General features: G+C 37.7%; 2 protein-coding genes and 3 long non-coding RNA genes across 12 annotated transcripts; all 5 read right to left on the reverse strand.

The window, feature by feature from the left end:
* Window positions 1-2,497: 2,497 nt before the first annotated feature.
* On the reverse strand, window positions 2,498-3,595 carry LOC145903463 (uncharacterized). Of its 4 annotated transcripts, XR_014402650.1 has the most exons (4): window positions 3,408-3,595; window positions 3,259-3,351; window positions 2,999-3,107; window positions 2,883-2,939 (listed from the first exon to the last, which is right to left on the reverse strand). It is a non-coding gene; the product is annotated as an uncharacterized LOC145903463 (long non-coding RNA). The 4 variants fall into 4 exon arrangements; XR_014402652.1 differs by lacking the exons at window positions 2,883-2,939; window positions 2,999-3,107 and adding an exon at window positions 2,498-2,792 and having other exon boundaries at window positions 3,411-3,595; XR_014402651.1 differs by having other exon boundaries at window positions 2,849-3,107; window positions 3,411-3,595.
* Window positions 3,596-5,003: 1,408 nt separating this feature from the next.
* Window positions 5,004-5,834, reverse strand: LOC145902009 (uncharacterized). The gene is made up of 3 exons (XR_014402569.1): window positions 5,738-5,834; window positions 5,443-5,520; window positions 5,004-5,078 (listed from the first exon to the last, which is right to left on the reverse strand). It is a non-coding gene; the product is annotated as an uncharacterized LOC145902009 (long non-coding RNA).
* A 1,615-nt stretch (window positions 5,835-7,449) lies between these two features.
* On the reverse strand, window positions 7,450-8,619 carry LOC145902012 (uncharacterized). Its single transcript, XR_014402570.1, has 4 exons — window positions 8,530-8,619; window positions 8,024-8,101; window positions 7,595-7,665; window positions 7,450-7,534 (listed from the first exon to the last, which is right to left on the reverse strand). It is a non-coding gene; the product is annotated as an uncharacterized LOC145902012 (long non-coding RNA).
* A 1,255-nt stretch (window positions 8,620-9,874) lies between these two features.
* On the reverse strand, window positions 9,875-13,105 carry LOC145901523 (uncharacterized). 2 transcript variants are annotated; one of them, XM_082989244.1, is made up of 9 exons: window positions 12,832-13,102; window positions 12,527-12,628; window positions 12,301-12,366; window positions 12,155-12,238; window positions 11,941-12,042; window positions 11,788-11,853; window positions 11,521-11,583; window positions 10,813-10,890; window positions 9,875-10,602 (listed from the first exon to the last, which is right to left on the reverse strand). In XM_082989244.1, the coding sequence occupies exons 1-9, from the start codon at window positions 12,923-12,925 to the stop codon at window positions 10,595-10,597; spliced, it is 663 nt and encodes a 220-aa protein (XP_082845370.1). In that variant the 5' UTR covers window positions 12,926-13,102; the 3' UTR covers window positions 9,875-10,594. The 2 variants fall into 2 exon arrangements, with proteins under 2 accessions (XP_082845370.1, XP_082845371.1); XM_082989245.1 differs by lacking the exon at window positions 11,941-12,042 and having other exon boundaries at window positions 12,832-13,105.
* Window positions 13,106-13,776: 671 nt separating this feature from the next.
* On the reverse strand, window positions 13,777-18,040 carry LOC145901520 (uncharacterized). Of its 4 annotated transcripts, none has more exons than XM_082989237.1 (14): window positions 17,806-18,040; window positions 17,500-17,601; window positions 17,293-17,358; window positions 17,151-17,237; window positions 16,948-17,049; window positions 16,789-16,848; window positions 16,539-16,613; window positions 15,790-15,903; window positions 15,467-15,562; window positions 15,173-15,256; window positions 14,886-15,002; window positions 14,712-14,801; window positions 14,596-14,637; window positions 13,777-14,327 (listed from the first exon to the last, which is right to left on the reverse strand). In XM_082989237.1, exons 1-14 carry the CDS (start codon window positions 17,897-17,899, stop codon window positions 14,218-14,220), a joined length of 1,239 nt encoding a protein of 412 aa, XP_082845363.1. In that variant the 5' UTR covers window positions 17,900-18,040; the 3' UTR covers window positions 13,777-14,217. The 4 variants fall into 4 exon arrangements, with proteins under 4 accessions (XP_082845363.1, XP_082845364.1, XP_082845365.1 ...); XM_082989238.1 differs by having other exon boundaries at window positions 17,151-17,234; window positions 17,806-18,039; XM_082989239.1 differs by having other exon boundaries at window positions 16,798-16,848; window positions 17,806-18,039.
* Between the last annotated feature and the right edge of the window lie 740 nt (window positions 18,041-18,780).

Consider the following 18,780-nt stretch of genomic DNA (forward strand, 5'->3'; position numbering starts at 1 on the left):
TTCCTATTAAGCGTGGCGTCAGTAAGTCGATTGACATTACAAAGGCTGATAATTGGATTAAGGGAGTATTTGTTGTGAATTGAACCAAACGGTGATTAAAGCTAATCTTCGTTGTTACAGCAATGTAGCAAACTTGGCATTTAACAATAGCTGTAGATAACAGACAGAAAAACTTAAACTGCAAATACGATCTGACTAAAAAATTATGCTTTCTTCGTTTGCATTACACTTTCAAATCACTGTGTTGCAAACCGCCTAAAAGTGAAACCTTTTTACTTGATTTACGCTTTGTACAGAACTGGGCAGCGAACGTTCCAAGCTTGAACAAACGTTTTGTCCAAAGGCGCTCAGTTGCCAGTGATCTTGACACAGCCAGTGATGTCGCAAACGGTCGCGTTGGCTACTTTGTTAACCACCAAAACATGACAAGAACTACATGCAATGGTCAAGTTAATGTTTATAGGCTACAAAAGTTGTTTTTCCAAATCACTTAAAACCAAAAAATAAAACAAAAATGCTTCTAAGGTTTCAGATACAACTTTATTTGGTTTTTTTGGGGTTGTCTACACTGAAGTGTCCTACATACAGAAGTAATATAAGCAGAGGTGACAAATATAAATTTTATACTTAAGCTCAAGTAAATTGGAAAATGTTTTCAAAGCAATATATGCTTATATTCCGAAAAAAAGTAATCAAGCCCCGGACCCTATCTGTCCCTTTTATTTCTGTCAATCCACAGAACTTGTTGCGTTTGAAGCTGATGGTTTCATCAGTCATTGTTTTATTATATATTCTATTGCTTTTGTGGATTTTGTCAACTTGCTGGGCATTTATCAACAAATATACTATAGGCTGGTCTTGCGAAATGGATTAGGCTGCAGTCACACCAATTTCACGTGGTTTGTTGAACTTTTATCCGTTTCATTGCTTGTTGGCTCATGCTTAAAATGGGTGTTGAAAAAGGAAACATTGAAAGTTCGCATGTAATTACCTGCAACATCAAGCCCCAAACCCAGGTGTATTCATTTCTTGTGTTGACAAAATTGGATGAACATTTTAATAAACCTACGCAGGGCGTAATAAATAGCACACGTTTTCATTTGGTTTGTCCCTTGGTGGTACACACAGATGTACCAATGGCACAGGAAGGGGTTCGTTTGTTTGGCAAACCGGGACGGAAACAAAAAGGCTTTTTAATGTTACGCAGGTGGCCTCAAGCAAAACAAAACAATGGCCTTAATTGTTTGCTTGTCGCGTTTACGCTGACGTGCGGAAAATGCGTTTGAATAAGCGAAATAGCGTTTATGTTGCCGAGCAACCGGTATTAAGCTATGTTTTGTGTGCGGTGTGTTTCCGCTTTTACCCCAAGTACGAGGCAATAAAAAAGCGATTACTTCTGTCTCTTGCCCGAGTCAGAGTTTAGGATTAGCTTTCCATCTACCCTTTGCGAACAAATAGCGATTTGTTTTTGTTGTAATGCAACCACATACCCAGTGTTTAGTCTAAGCATCTTTAATGCCTTTTGTTCAACTTGTAGCAAACTTGGCATTTAACAATAGCTGTAGAAAACAGTACTCGGGCTACATTTTCGTGAGTTACAAAGGAAAGTTGTCTATAGAAATCTTTAATTTCTTTGGAAACATTGTTTGCTTGCGTTATTACATAATACAAAAGTGATGACTCACACAACGTGAGAAATGTTTGTTAATTTTACTTCACCCACGCATTGCTCTCGTGTGTTCCCAATCCACACATACGGATGCATTTCGTACATTGTATATTTTCTTTACCTACATTGTATATTTTCTTTAGTCTAATCCGCGCGATTGGCCCTGCAGCAAAAACTTCTACGTATTTGCTTTTTCTTGGCGACCAATGCGTAACTGGTGAAGCAAAAATGTTTCAAAGAATACAATAAGAAAGGTGAACAAGAGCAGGTACGTCGTTAGACACTTGCCTGAAAGCCTTAACAAGCTTTGCAGCGGAACGCTACCACTGGTGCGAATATTATTCCAGCAAACTGATTATATGCCAATTAATTATAACGTTTACGACCATGAATTCGAAAAGTGCGTCAGGAAAAAACTTACCTGCGACGAACTGGAGTTGTTTTCTGGCCAATTAACTTGTGGACTTTGCTAGTTAACTGTAAGCATGCGATGTGTATAGTAAGTGCAACTTTGTTGCACAGAAAATCACAAAAGTTTCTCATATACGATTGGTGTTAACCACGCAGACAGATTCACTAATACGACATTTCTGATTCTTTTGCACCACCGGTCTAGAAATTAGCTGCTATTCTGCCTTGCATGCATACATAAATTACAGCTAAAATGAAAAAAAAACTTTCTAATATAATTTTATTTTATTGAGATACTTTTTGCATTGGGACAGAATCTTACAAAAACTTTATTAAGCAAACACACAACGTATACCAATTGATCATGTAACAGAAGTGTTTTTTCACCAAATACACATGTTGGTTACAACAAGCAATGTTTCACTGTCAACTTTGCAAATGATTCTTTGTGTTTGCTGAAAAGTTGGGTAGGCGGAAAAATCAATCAAACATCTGATAATTGGTTGTAATTTGCAAGGCACACTACACTGCAGTAAACATGGTGTAATAGTTATAAACAAACAACATCATGCTACAAAATTCATCAAGTTTTACATGCTTAGTCGTTTGAAACTACATTTTAAAAAGGTACAACATGCTAAAATTAAGAAAATTAAATATATCAAAAAAAGAGTGTGAACGTTTTGCTCTTCTCACTAAAAATTGATGCCATCTGTATGCAAATTTTTTCATTTTAGATATTTCGTGCTCATGGATTATACAAAACTGAGAACTTTTAGCAAATTTTAATTTTGCTACTTGCCTGCATTTTTAACGTTTCCCACAACACCAACCTTTCCGTAATAATTATTTTGGGGCCCTGCGAAATATAAAAGAGATTTTGGTAAAATTAACACAAACAGTAACACAGAAGTTGACCGTAGCCAGAAAAATTAAGTCCCATGATCACCAACGTTTGCAGCGTGAACTGTTGCGCCAGAAAAATTATAATTTGATCCACCGTATGAGTCACCAATGTGCTGTGGCCCTGAGTAAACAAAGTTGCAATCAGCAGAAATGATTTTATGGTTTCCAGTAGAAAGTATAACCATTTATTGCGTTCTTTTTAACTTGGTAGGAGAAGATATACCATTTACCAGTGTTACAAACTGCAATCTCATTTAAACCATTTGACTCACCCATATTCACGTTTCCTTGCACTCCCACAACCGATCCTCCACTGATATTCGTACCTTGCAAGTTCACTTGTTGTACCTTGCTATCCTTGTATACTGCTCACAAAAAATTGAATAATTTTATAAGGAATGGTTGATTTGTACAGGTGGACTACCTTTTGTGGATTTGTCGATGTGCATATCTCCTTGTGCTTCGTTTATCTCAGTCTTTCCGTTAAAACTGCAGTTACTGAAATTGTTGTGGACAGACATGTGCCAAAGAAAACCTTACAGATCACCAAATAAAGGTGCACAGCTTGCAGCGACAAAGTAATCGTAACAGTGTACTTGCAATGCTGGTAACAATAAACAACTTGTCAAATGAACTAATGTTTTTATATCTCAGACCAAAAACGGAGCTTATTTTCAAACCACATCTGACAAAAGTCGTCCCACGTATGACTTGATCAATCCTGTCATGGGTTTTACGATTTGATTCGAGTTCCTCTTTCACCGTGACGTAAGCAAGATATTAAGCGAGCTACCGTGACGTAAGCAAGCTACTGATCAACAGTAGTCGTTGCACCCACGCTGTATCCAAAGTTCTAAAATTTCCTCGCGACAACACTGTATACACTTTTAAAACTTCGTTTTCTCATTTTTGTATGTTGCTTATAGCGGCGCAGATCAGATGACATTACAAAGGTTGATGATAATAATAAAGAAAATGCGGAATATTTGTTGTAAATTGATCGTTACCACACGGTGATTAAGGCCAAACTTGACGGTTAAACCACAGAGTAGTTGCGACTTTTAACCGGTATGCCCACCTTATTGTGATTGATTTAGCAAAGGTGACCCCTTTCCCAGCTAATTACGAAATTTCCTTAAGTTAAAGGCACACCAGTTTCAACTTTTATCTCCAATTGCTTTTAGTTTTAAGCCAGCACACCTAACAAAAATCGCCCTACGTATGGCTTGATTAATCCTGTCATGAGGTTTACGTTTTGGTTCGAGTTCCTTTTTCACCGTGACGTATGCAAGATACTAAGCAAGCTACTAATAGTAGTGAGCGCGTCCTCGCTGTATTCAAAGATCTAAAATCTCCTCGCAACAACGCTGAATTCACCGGTTGATATGACATACAAAGGTTGATAATTGGATTAAGTGAATGCGGAGTATTTGTTGTAAATGGATCGTATCCAAACGGTGATTACGACCAACCATGGCGGTTAAACCACAGAGTGCTTACGACTTTCAACCTGTACGCCTATATTTTATTGTAAATAATTGAACAAACGGTTACTCCTTTCCTTCACAGTTACAGCAAGGCGAAGAACTCCGGAAATTAACAATGGCTGTGAAAAATTAAAAAAAAAAATCAAAACTAACAAGAAACGGTATTGTTTATTCCATTTACAGATTTAGGGCAAATCAGCGGTGCGTCAACACCAATTTAGTTATATCTTACAACCAAAACAGTCTTCAGATGCTTCATATCAGCAGTTTAACGTTAGCGATGTCTGGTTTATGTTGAAAACTTTAGGCACGGATCGGTATACATTGTTGATGGTTATGGAAACAATGTTCATAATTAGGTGTGTTTTAAATATATTGTGAAAACAACTGTGCTCATAAGTTTTAAAAGTATAAACGCACAATGTCTGATAATTTCAGTGCGGAAAAAGTATTTACACGCAAGCAACAAACATAAAGTGACACAACCACAAAAGTAAACAACCACAAACACATTATGCATCCCTCACTGCTCACCTAATGTCCACCTTTAACAACCTTGGCCGTTTGGCAAACTTCAGATGCATCGCCACTAGGTGGCGGATTTCCTACGCACAAGCGTAAGCGGTGATTACTTTTGTGATACAAACAATGAGGAATTTAGGAGTTATCATAATTTGCGCCAAATAAGTAGACAACTAATATTAAATGTATGATAAAAAACATAAAATAGTTTAGATTCATTAGGTTCGCTAGTATTACAGCCAAGCTGCATCAACCCTTCAACAAAATCCCTGAAAAATCAAATTTGATGTTCGAACTAACGACTCTGGGGTTACCAGGACCAACTCCATATCGACAAAGCTGCAAGAGCTCAGCGGTTAGTAGGTGTAAATTGTATCAAGAGAGCATTTCGGCAAAGACCTAAATCATTTACAAAAGGAGTCTAAATACACCACAACGTCACTCAACCGTAGAGAGATTTGTCCTGGTCTTGGGTTGGTTTTTGATTTTCTTGAGCATTTTTGTGCACACCGGTTTCTTCTTTGCCTATGTATGATGAAAAGAAAGTTGTAAATTGGTTTAAATGTAGCAAAAGTCTAATTTATAACCATATGTAACAGGGCAGAAATTAGGTATCGTGGTCACGGGTATGCGGTATTAACCTTGTAACAATAAATTGATCCAGAATAACACATCACAAGCTTTTAACCGTTTGTAAACACCATTCTTTTACCATTGTAACGACAAGTGAAATCGCTATTACCTTGGTTGACTGAACCGTGCTCACCGACAATTTGGGCGTTGAGAGTTGCACCTCGCTGGTCAATTTTCGATCCGCCATAACTGTCGCCGTGGTGTTGTGGAGCTTTAAAATACATCGTTTACGTATGTAAGGACAATAGTAATGGAATTAGAAGTCAAACAGTGAATGATAGCAGATTTCGAATGTAGCAACAAAGTTTTAATGCTCGAGCATATCTCGTGCACAAGTTTAACTATCGCCATGCGATTGAATTTGCGCAATAGGCCAACTTACGATACATTAGATCTACTATATTTATTTAACTTTTAAACGCGTCCATTGTTGGAAAATAGGAACAGGGTTAGGGGGCACGATGGGTTTACTTTACAGTAATGCAGTTTAAATTGTATGGTTTCAAAAAATTGTTTTTAATTTTTAAAAGATTTAATTAAATAACTGAGAAGAACTGTTGTTTTAAATGCCAGCTAACAACTCACTGTTCTTCTAACTCTGAACATCGGTCACGTATTCATTCAAAAAAACTTTTACACTGTGACAAAGTTATAAAAAGTATATGTGTCTTAAATCGTTTGCTGAATTTACCCTAGGACAACATCAAGCACAGTTTTTAAGTTACTATGTAGGTTTATCAGCAGGTGGATACATTATGCAATATTGTGACTCACGTTTCTGAAATGTAAATCATTTGCAATGACTGTATATAATACCATGGCCTTGCCATCAAAAACTGAATAATAGTAGTGTATTTTCGGGCATTTTATGTTTATTGTGTTTTTTATTTGTAGTGTACCTTCCATTACTGTATTTTTTATTTTTCCCATTTCTTGTTATATTTTCTTGGATGCTTCATGCCTACTTTTAAAACCATCTGACCAGGCAATTTGTTTATTTTATTAACTTCTTATTCCATTCTTCCTCTGGGCACCAGTGTCATGACTTACCATCAACCAATTTTCACTGCCATGCACACCACCAAATTGGATCATGTAATAATCGATATTATAAATTAGCATGCAAGTTATTTAGAGTTTCGAAACGGTTTCCGACTACAGCCTCGCACGAACATAGCATGGCATGTGACTGTTTGTTGTTTGATTCTCCCGACACCGTCACTGTTTGTTCGAAACTTGCTTTATTCAATGGCTGGTGGGCTTATGCAAACACATTTCGCGCACGTAGACAGACTTTGTTCAAAGAATATGAAATGCTGGATGGCAATGGTTGGATTCCTGTACGTTACAACGAATGAATACAGCATTGTAAGCATTTGGCATGTTTTGTGCAAAAAAGACAATGCAACTGCTTGCAAATTATATCAAATTGACTTCAATATAATTTTAATAAGTGATTGCAGTAATCAGTTATGTTTGTGGTCAGAGTGTAAGGCGGGTGCTTGGGCGTAAATACTAAACAAATTAAAATTATGTTTAAATTGTATAATTTTCCCGCACTATTGACTGTTTAAACATATGCTTGATATTCATGACAACTGTACATTCTCCTTTTTTGCACACACATTTTATTACATTTGATATGCTTTAAAGCACGGATCGGTATACGTTGTTGAAGTATATGGACATAATGTTCATAATTAGGTGTATTTGCAACATATTGTGAAAACAACTGCTCATAAGTTTCAAAAGTGGTATAAACGCACAAAGTCTAATAAAGAGAAAGATTCCAGTGCGAAATACCTCACATGTAAAACGACCAGGTATTTACACACAAGCAAGAAACATAAAGTGGATACAGGTGACAGGTAAACCATGGTGTCACACGGTGCTGGGAACTGTTTGTCTGCAAAAAGAGATAATATTTAAACAACCACAAACACATTATGCATCCCTCACTGCTCACCTAATGTCCACCTTTAACAACCTTGGCCGTTTGGCAAACTTCAGATGCATCGCCACTAGGTGGCGGATTTCCTATTCACAAATATACGCGTTGATTACTTTTGTGATAAAAACAATGCGCAATTTACGATTTACAATAATTTGTGCTAATGTAATGTTTATGATAAAAATTCATAAAATAGTTAGGATTCATTAGGTTCACTGGCATCACAGCCAAGCTGCATTAACCCTTCATGCCCATTACCAAAAATCCTTAAAAAATCAAACTTTCAGTGAGTTTCGAACTAACGACTGGGAACGTGGGTAAATAATGTTAGTAGGTGTAAATTGTGGTTATGATTAACTGGTGCCCTATATATCAAGATAGCATTTCTTCAAAGACCTAAATCATTTATAAAAGTAGTCTAAATACATCAAAACGTCACTCAACCGTAGGGAGATTTGCCCTGGCCTTGGGTTGGTTTTTGGATTTCTTGCGTATTTTTGTGCACGCCGGTTTCTTCTTTGCCTATGTATGATAAATTGGTATAAATCAGGCAAAAATTTTTTCTGTAACGGACAGCATCATGAGGTTTTCAGGCTTGACAGCCCAGGCAATAAAGCCTAGCTGGATCAGCCACTTTTTCCTGATAAGCAGGTGAGGTTTGAACTCACGACCCTGGGCTAACCAGACCCAATGCTCTACCAAATGAGCTACAGGAGCTCAATGGTTTCACAGGGTATATTGTGGCCAAGGTAAACTGGTGCGCAAGCGCACAACTCGCCAGGCAACCTTCACATATACGTAGGGGATCTCTACCATTGGAAACGAAGCAGTCTTAACCTAAACAGCGAATACGGTCTGACTAGACGGTTAATCACCAGGTGGATGCGTTATGCAATATTGTGACTCACGTTTCTGAAATGTAAATCATTTGCAATGACTGTTTATAATACCGTGGCCTTGCCATCAAAAACTGAACAATGGTAGTGCTTTTCCGGACATTTTATGTTTATTTGTTCTTTTATTTGTACTGCACCTTCCATTACTGCATTATTTATTTTTTTTCTATTTCTTGACATATTTTCTTGGATGCTTCATGCCTACTCTTAGGTAAATATTACATTAGACAGTCAAGACGCCGTAGAGCAACCACTGGCAACGAAGATAGAATAAATTACCCGATTTATCCGTAAACGAAGGTAACAGGTAACTCCACTAAATCTTCACCAACAGCGCATTTGTTTATTCTTGCGTCATGAAATAACAATAACTGTTATATTTTATCTAATTCAGTTAAAGGCGCACCAGTTTCATTTTTTTGCAACCGCCTTGCAAGAGTATTTTAAACGACAACGGGGTTTGTGAAGATTTTTTTAAATCCATGAAACCCTTTTCCGTTGATGACATGTTGTTTGCGGCTTGGTTAAACTTTAGCAAGACGCCTAGTTGGGATCGGCACAAATTACACCCGTAGTGGAAAGAGTTCTTACAGTGTACGCAAACTTTCAGCACTTTCATATATCAAACCTATTTTGTGACCCTTGCAAAAAAATTCCTGTCAAAATTTTAATTCGTGCCTTTTCGATTACAGTTACTTGGTGGATAACATTTTTATCGTATCGCTACGCATTAGTTTCTGCCGATCAAACATGTTAAGACAGATTTGTAAACATTGTTAACGCCTAAATGTGTTTTGCAACAGATTTATGTATCAACGAAAGGTTTGAAGACTTTAGCTTTTAAATTGGTATTGTTGCTTTCACGTATCCAGTCCACATTAGGTGTGCATACTAAAAAATTACTTGCGGGCTGTCAACCAAGGGCTTCGATACGTTTTCCAATTACTGCACCACACAAACATAACACGGAAGGTCGCGCTTTGTTGTTTGCTGCGCTTTGTGACCGGTTTGTAAATGTTTGTTCGAAACTCTTTAATTGGCATGACAATGGTTGGTGACACTGCGCAAACACGTCTCGAGCATGTGGGCAGACTTTGTTCATTTCCAAACGAACTATTGCAAACTACTGGGGTTACAAGAGGTCAGGTACTGGCTGTAGGAGTTCGATTATATGTTATGAATATCGACATACAGGGGATTCACTTTGTATTTGGCATTGCGTTGGTTCATGTGCATGGGAACATTTTACTGATCTTTGGCCAAATCATATGAAGTTACGTGGGTAGAATTGATTCAAGAAACGTTTCAAATTTCACGAATGGTGTTGGAAAACATATTGCTGTATATTTGAATATTCGCCGATAATCCTTTTAATTCTGAGAATAAAGAGACTGGCCTGCACCGTTAAAAATATTGACAAGTTTTATTTATTCAAAGCGAAAAGTCGAACTGACTTACGTCACAGATCGTAGATCTCTTTATTCTCAGAATTATGAGTAAATCCGCAAAAAACTAAGCAACTTAAAAAACTACGTCATGCAAAGGTCTAGCAAAGTTTCATTAGCACACAAAATGGAACAGATGTTTGCAATTTGAAACATGGATAGTAAATAAAATAGGAGCTTCGCTACAGACATTTGGCCATCGACAATCCGAATTGGTCTGGCCACTATGCAATCTTATGCACGCTTGTCTTCTTACCGCTGGGTGTCGCCAAATCGACAAAAAACTAAATGTCAGCAGTAGTCAAGCGCCCGACCCATACACAAAGAAGAAAACCTGATCGGGATTCGTAGTCGAGATATCCTGGGTTCAAATCCAGGTGTGGTCAAAAAAAGTTCATATTTATTGGCCCGAGAACATTAAATTACGAAGGTAGTTGATACGTATAAAAAGTTTCACTAAGAAAATTTCACAAGGCACTTTTTTACCCCAAAATCAAATTAATTTCAAAATTGCGCACAAATAAAAAGAGCTTTTTAGGCAATGATTTTGGTCCAAAAATCGAACAATTCAAAATGACAAACATGAGTAAACGCATGTCAACTGCTGGCAACTGTGGAACTTCTTTCGTCCGGAGGAATGTAAATCCGATAGTGGAGCTTTATGAATCTTCAGGTCAATTTCCTGTAAACGCAAATGAAAAACTTCTAGTTTTTGCTTGTAGAAGTTAATTTACTTTAAGCTACTTAACGAAATCTGTTGTGAAACTTATTTCTACATGATGCGAGTATAAGTTTCACACAACTTCGTTCCGTAATTGCCTAATAACATCTCGTTCTTGCTTATCCTTTGTGCAATACAATCTTTGCAATCCAATTTTGAAGCTTATCAAACCTTGCTCGTGTTCGACTTGCGGCAGTGTTGTCGCCCTATTTCCATCCTCATGTTCGTCGCCCTGGGGGGCAGCCGTTTCTGTAACATGCAGGAAATGTATTATGATTGTTACATGGTTTTTCATTACTATGTTGTCATTGAATCAGGAAATGTAATGTTGTTGGTGTGCAGACAACTGTGCGACATGTTGTGTGCCGTTCACGTACAGAATTTGTGTACAATAACAAACTTTTTGAGCGTCTACGGGCAAATGTTACGAGTAAACAGACGATAATATGAGCAAGTGATTTGAATATTTTCAGTGAAACTACGTTATTTCTTACTGGCAGGCCTACTCCATTCAAAACTTATTTTGGGTTGGCGTCACTTGTTATTGGTTACACTTTCATAACGAAATCGTGATAGTAAAATTCAATACGTTATAGATGCAAATTATTTGAAGCGTATACTTTTAAAAGGAAAACTGTCGATGCTACTTTGTAGGACTGCTTCAGACCTTCAGACTCACTTCACAGTTTCTACGTCACTTGCTTTCCACTTGCTGGGGTGAGTCAGTGCATTCAGTTACCACTTGTCGCTGATGTTAAAAGCAGTGTATATAGTATTGTAAACGTTGCCTTCCTTAACAGCAGACTTACAGCTTTTTCTTTCCTTAATCTATACGTGATGCAACGATATAATTTTAACCCGACGCAATGATGCTCATACCTGCAGTGGGGGCTTGGTCTGTAGTACTCTCAGGAACAGGTGCGTTTTCAGGCTGATCACCATCTGTATTAGGTATTTTTACTTCAGAGATGGCCCAATATATATAAAGATATTTTGGGTAAAGGAAAATTTTGTGAACACAGAAAATAATGTTGTTTGGTATCACCATATCTGCAGTCAATTAGCTTATCAATTGCATAAGCATATTAACGCCATGGTTTTTTACAGATTAACTACATCCATACTAAGATTAAACAATCGTCTTACTTGTTACATCTTCAGTTTCTTGCCTGTTTTCTTTATCTTGTTGCGTTAGTGTAGATGTTGGAACACCTATTTTATAGAACCCATGTTAGACAAAACAGATTCAAAGATTAAAATACAATGACATGCAAGTGTTTCACGTCAAGCGTAATTAACCCTGATAAACCGTGGCTCCGTCCCCAACATTTCCGGCGACGACAGTTGCATCAGTAAAGTCAAATTTTGCTCCATTGTACTTGTCACCTACGTGCTGATGACCTATAACAACACAATTACAGAGCACAACTTACAGAAGAAATTTTGTCGTAAAACCTCCAATCATGCCATTATAAAAGTTTTTTCTATTTTTTGTCGTGTTATTTTTTTTTACCTGAACTTAATCCAGCACCTGATTCTTGATTGCTTTTCCTGACTCTTTTCCTCTCAGTCTCATCTACCTTCACAGGTGCAGCTGCTGTTTGTGTAAAGTGTTTTTAGCTATTGTATGACTTTAATTAGGGTATAATAACTACTTACAACGTTTTGCAGGTTTTGAACTATTTGGTGTGTTTTGTTGATCTTCTAACCGCTCATCTTGAGAACCTGAAGAAATGTATATACTTTCAATAGATTTTTTGGACATTGGTACCATAAAACACCAACACCTATATAAAGAAATATATAAGAATGTCAAAGTTACAGTATATGTGTTGTTCTACAACGTATAGGCAGTACCACATCACGGTCGGGGCAGTTACAATACCTTGGTACACAGTGCTGTTGTCACCGACATTTCCAACTTTCAGGTTTGCCCCTGAAAATGCAAACTTTGGTCCTGTGTAGCTATCTCCAATATGTTTGGTACCTAAACATTGGCTGTAATCAACAATCTCATACATATGCAGTTAAAACTGTACAGATTTTTTTTCAAATGGTTTACTGCACTTAACAATAGTTGCACATCTGTCAGATGTTCAAAATGATGTCTTATATGTATGCTGTGGTAGTAACACCTAGCAAATTGGTTTAAACTTGCAAACAGTGTCTTATTGTCGTACCCAAACTTACCTTCATTCTGTTGATTCATGGTTATGCTTTTATCGGATGTAATAAACGTTGGTTGTCCCACAATTTTAGAGTTATCGTTGAAGTTAATAGACATTGCAACAAAAGAAACTAAAAATCTTATTTTAAAGATATTGGAGCTTTGCAACTAAACAGATACACTACCTCCTGATCGGACTACAATGTTACAATTACTTGTCGATTAAACCAGGTACATTAATTTGAGTTATATTTTAGCTCCAAACTACTGGCTGACTGTTGCACTACAGAGAAGCAGTAAGCCTGTCTGAGATATAGAATTTGAGGGTGTTTTCCCAGGTTGCTTCCCCTGAAAGTTTCCGGGGTTTGGTACAGTGTGACGTCATCGCGGGAGGATAAAAAGAACTACAGAAGGCCTCGGAATTGACCTTAACTAGCAATATTATTAGATAATTACGGTACATAGTAACCAAACTAATGACAGTGGTAATAATTAAAGAAAGCCGCTCACAGGAATGCATTATATACACTTGTTTTGGCGGAAGTACTTTGTGAGTTGATGTATAGAGCAGGACAAGTCTTTCTTGCCATATTCACGTTCACAGACAGTGACAATTGACTTTTTCTTTCCATGTAGTTTTTGAAACGCCAAATTAACCGGGGAGTATGTTTTTGAGACAAACTATATAGTGGCCTTTTAATACACCATTAGCAGCCAATATGGATCACAGTTCGAGTTCCCGTTTGAAGTCAACTCCCTGTCAACTCAGCTACAGAAGTTCAGGTATTAGAGTTTACGGCGGTCAAAGTGCGCTCTGTTGGGAATGCGCAAATCAAGCTGGGTTCACATTAGACGTTCACATTTCGTGTAGCAAAAAGTTGCTGAAAAACTTTCGAACTGGTGGAAGATGTTGCAACAATACGATTATCTCTATATAATCTATACAAATACAATATGTAACAAAAGCAAACATACACACACATTTATTCACAAATGTACAAATTTTCATTTCTTACAATGAGGGCTGGAGCAGTTATAGGTTATTTATAACTGCTGTCAAAGGCACCTAGTTTGGTGCCCTATGGATGACGTTAATTGTATAGCCACCACAAAGTGGAAGTTTTGCTTGGCCGTTTGGTCAGCAACGTCGTCTGATAGTCACACCAGCTGCACTGATGAGACCTTTTAGGTCGAAACAGTGGTCATCTATCTGCAGCTTACACAATATTAAACGTACGTAAAAATGTGACCATGTTTATGACATGGAAATGGGATATACACAATCATGCGCAGTACAATAACCGCAATAGCAAAGTAAAACACGAGAGTAAGTGCTTTGCTTCTCAGGAATGGATCGTTGACTTGATCATAAGTTGCTGCAGTTAAACTGCAATAAGTTGCTAAGTCAGTTACTGCTTCCAGTTAGTCACAGTAACATTTCCCATAACACCACATGTGGATCCTCTGATGGTCGCACCTTGAGCGTTTGTCACCTGCCTTTGTGTAACTGGGCGGGATGCTAAATATAGATATACCAATTGTAACACACTCTGATGTCATATATTACGTCAGAAAATAGATTGCACGAACAATTATTGAACACGTCGTAACAGGGTTCAATTTATAACTTAGTCAGTTGTTTAAGAGTTAAACTTCAAAAAATTTTGATCAGCAAATAATGCATTACAAAAAAGAATCGAGAGTCTCCATTTAATCCTAAATCCACACAATCATTTAAACACAAACATCTGTCAAATAAACACAAGTGTTAAGAAGATGTAATTTACCGGATGGAACGTTCCTGCCCTGCACATGTTGGCTGGTGGTACCTACAATGAAACATAAAAAAGTTATTTAAAAAGATATTTTCAATGTTTAAATATGCTTTTTTTATAGTCAGAACCTTTTTGCACGTTGCCCATCACCCCAACAGTGGAATTCTCAATCGTTGCTTTCTCAAAGTCGTTGATTTGTTCCTGGCTGTTGTTGTATTCTGGGCAAATTTTTCAGCATTTTAATATTGTTTTGGAACAGAAAGGTAGTCGACGTCGAAGTCACACAATAGGCATCAAATTACCTTTGGTTGACCTGTCGATGTTAATGTCCTTCTTGGCAGTATTAAAATTTGGATTTCCGCCAATTTCACAATCGTCAAAGACGGTTTTGGCAGTCGGTTCCTTATCCATTGCAGGTTCTTTAAGAAATGAATGTTAGGACATTTACGGTTGGCACAATTTATCGCAAATATATGTAAACAACTGCAGTTTTGTCAATTGTAACCAGGGTGATGCAAAAAGAACTTTATACACGAACAAACCCGATAAATATATCCAGATCCGACCGACGTTTCAAAATCCAACTAACCTGTTTCTTGTTCATTTGAATTCAATGAAGCGTCTTCTGGCTTCTTTTTGGATTGCGATTGTTCAACGCTTCGAGTAGTTTCACCTGAACCAAAATGCGCACAAGCATTGCGTAAACATATACTTTACTTATACATGGCAAGGTCAGCCAACTACATACACAACATGGAAAAGAGGTAGATACCACACACATGCAGTAATAGGAACCAGCTTGCAAATACTTTGTTGGTTGGCATATTAAAGCCACAAATCATATCGTTTTGTATTGTAACAACATTGGAAAAATTATATCCACCCTCTGCAGGTCCCACATTGCCCATGATTGCTGTTGTTGAGTCTATGATGGTTGCACCTCCAAACTTGTTCTCTTGTATTTTCGACGCATTGTGAACTGAAACAACATTATGTTTAGCTTTTGTTCTAAGGCGCATGTGTCGCTCCGACTTGTGGGAAAGAAATGGCTGATCCTGCTGGGCTGCAATGCCTCGGCTGTAAAGCCTGTAAGCTAATTTTGCGTTGTATCGCGTTTCAGATTTGAACTTGATTGCGGTATTTTGTTCACTGTTACAACGAAAAAGGTCTTTGAGATCAAGAAATATATCAATGATTTCCACCCACCTGTTCGGCTCTGGTCGATATTGATATTGTTTCCGGCTGTGTTAAAAGTTGCATTTCCGCTCATCTTGCAATCTTCAAAAACGGTTTGAGCAGAAGACATAGTGTATCCAATTCCTATAATTTTCAAACAGTTTTACCTCTGCGTGTATAATTCAGTTTTATTAGGCTTTCTAAACGAAAAATCAGATAGCTTTCAAACCATAAAACAGTGTACCGCGAAATTAACCTCACAGCAAGTGGCCTGTAGCTAACCACCCCGTCTTATATGCTACTCAACATTAGCGACAAAGAGGAACCTTCTGAGTTCCGCCTATGACTGTTCAGCGCAGCTACCAGCAGGGACTTTCCCAGGTTATCACAGGTGAAGCAAATTAGTCTGACAATAAACAATCAGCATACATGCAGCCAGCCAAGTGGGGGATTTTTCAATGTTAAATTGGACCATGGCGCTTTATTCGACTCAATATTCTCATTTTGATTGTCGTCATGGTACTCTAATTTGGATGTGTGTGAAATTGCAAAATCAAAAATAATGTGCAAGGTCAATCATGGTTTATTGAACAACACGGTTCTAAACCGACTCCCTGTGAACAGCAGAGGTACAGTAATCGTACCACATCATTATGACTTGACGTACCTTGTGTTAGTACTTAACAACAGACTTAACAGCAAACATTTTTGTCTTTTCCCTTTTCAATCTATACGTGTTTCAACGATATAATTTTAACCCGACGCGATGATGCTCGTACCTGTAGTGGGAGCTTGTTCTGAACTACTCTCAGAGACAAGGGTATTTTCAGGTTGATCACCACCTGTATTTTTTCCTTTAAGAGTAAAATAAATGTTTTTTTCTACTACAGAGATAGCTCAAATTTTGCATAAAAATAAATTGCGAGGTTTGTTCTGGGAAACGGAGAATATTTTTAAAGCGAACACAGCCTGTTGATCAGTATGATCATATTAGCAGTCAATGAGTTTTTACTTTGCATATCGTCTTACTTATTTCACCTTCAGTTTCTTGCTTGTTTTCTTGTGGCCTTCGTGTAGTTGATGGAACACCTGTTGTATAGAACCTATATTAGACACATGCCGATCCAATAATGAAAATACAATGACATGCAAGTGTTGTGCGGCATGCGCAAATAAGCCAATGCTAACCCTGATAAACGGTGGCCCCGTCCCCAATATTTCCGGCGTCGACAGTTGCATCAGTGAAATCGAATTTTGGTCCGTTATACTTGTCACCTATGTGCTGATGATCTACAACAACACAATTAGGGCACAGCCTGCAGATGTATTTTCCATTATAGCCACTGTAGTAAAATTATCCACGTTTTATAGTACCGTACTAATTTTTTTACCTGAACTTGATCCAGCACCTGATTCTTGATTGCTTTTTCTGACTCTTTTCCCCTCAGCCTCATTTACGTTCTCAGGTGCAGCTGCTGCTTATGTGAAGTGTTTTTAGCCATTTTTTTGCCTTTAATTAGGGTAACTACTTACTACGTTTTGCAGGTTTTGAACTATTTGGTCTGTTTTGTTGATCTTCTAACCGCTCATCTCGAGAACCTGGAGAAATGTATATACTTTAAATAGATTTTTTGGACATTGGTACCATAAAACACCGATATCTTAATGAAGAAATATATTTAGGAATGTCAAACTTACAGTACATGTGTTATTCTCCAACGTACGAGGCAGTTACAATACCTTGGTACACAGTGCTGTTGTCACCGACATTTCCAACTTTCAGGTTTGCCCCCGGAAATGCAAACTTTGGTCCTGTGTAGCTATCTCCAATATGTTTGGTACCTTAACATTGGCTGTAATCAACAGTCTCATACATATGCACTTAAAACTGTACAGATTTCTTTTTCGAATGGTTTGTAGTACTAAACAATAGTTGTACATCTGTCAGATGTTCAAAATGGTGTCTTATGTGTAAACTGTGTTAGTAACACCTAGCAAATCGGTTTAAACTAGCAAACAGTGTCTTATTGTCGTATCCAAACTTACCTTCATTATGTTGATTCACGGTTATGCTTTTATTGGATGTAATAAACGTTGGTTTCCCCACAATTTTAGAGTTATCGTTGAAGTTAACAGACATTGCAACAAAAATCTTATTTCAAATCTGTTAGAGCTTTACAACTAAACAGATACACTACCTCCTGATCGGACTACAATGTTACAAATACTTGTCGATTAAACCAGACACATTAATTTGAGTTACATTTTAGATTCGTAGTACTTGTTGTCGCAGGTGACTTAAGAGGAACTGGAAAAGAGGAACTGCTGAATTTCGTTTTTTTTTACCACCAGGGGCAGCCCATGGGTTCAAATCCCGGTGTGGTCAAAAAAAATGGGGAAATCTTTTATGTTAAATTGATCAAGGCGCTTTATTCGACTCAATATTGCCATTTTGGTTGTCGTTATGCCAATTTAGTTTGAAGGTATGTGAATTTGCGAAATTGGCAAAAGTGTGCATAGAAACAACACGGTTCAAAAACAGACATCGAAACTGACGCGCTGTGAACAGAAGAGGTAGTAATTGTTACAACGCAAAACTGTATCAGGTTTCGTTCCACATTATATTGACGTGACGTTCGAATTGCGTCTTTTCTTTAAAACAGCATTGAACTGGCGCAAGTTTGTAATGGAGCAGGGCAGCGATATTGTTTTAAGGTTTAAGGCTTTTAGGGCTGAAGCAGTTGAGTGGGACAACAAAGAGCGGTTGCTCACTTCCAGGGGAAACACCACTCGGTTCAGTAAACGTTTTGCGGCCGATGATGGCGCAACGTCTGTGTATATTTGCCCACGTAGCTAACAAACTAAACAGACCACCAAGAACGAATCCATTTTCATTAATGTGATGAATTTTTTGTGGATTTAGTTGACCGACAACTAATTTCTATGCAGTAAAACGCGATGGCACAACTTGAACTATGACCCCGATTCTCGAGCATGCATTGGTGCAAATTATGTATACTG

The sequence above is a fragment of the Ascidia mentula genome, chromosome 5 (assembly GCF_947561715.1).
Source record: "Ascidia mentula chromosome 5, kaAscMent1.1, whole genome shotgun sequence".
Classification (NCBI taxonomy): Eukaryota; Metazoa; Chordata; class Ascidiacea; order Phlebobranchia; family Ascidiidae; genus Ascidia; species Ascidia mentula.

What these genes read in the sequence shown, in the direction of transcription:
- LOC145901520 (XM_082989237.1), bottom strand. Translation starts at nt 17,899, where the DNA reads ATGTCTGTTAACTTCAACGATAACTCTAAAATTGTGGGGAAACCAACG. An exon ending in CATCGACAGGTCAACCAAAG is followed by an intron (nt 14,802 to 14,885) that starts GTAATTTGATGC and finishes AAATTTGCCCAG; the next exon opens with AATACAACAACAGCCAGGAA. An exon ending in GGGCAGGAACGTTCCATCCG is followed by an intron (nt 14,328 to 14,595) that starts GTAAATTACATC and finishes ATCTATATTTAG; the next exon opens with CATCCCGCCCAGTTACACAA.
- LOC145901523 (XM_082989244.1), bottom strand. Translation starts at nt 12,925, where the DNA reads ATGTCTATTAACTTCAACGATAACTCTAAAATTGTGGGACAACCAACG. An exon ending in TTCAAAACCTGCAAAACGTT is followed by an intron (nt 12,239 to 12,300) that starts GTAAGTAGTTAT and finishes TTACACAAACAG; the next exon opens with CAGCTGCACCTGTGAAGGTA. An exon ending in AGGTGCTGGATTAAGTTCAG is followed by an intron (nt 12,043 to 12,154) that starts GTAAAAAAAAAT and finishes GTGTTGTTATAG; the next exon opens with GTCATCAGCACGTAGGTGAC.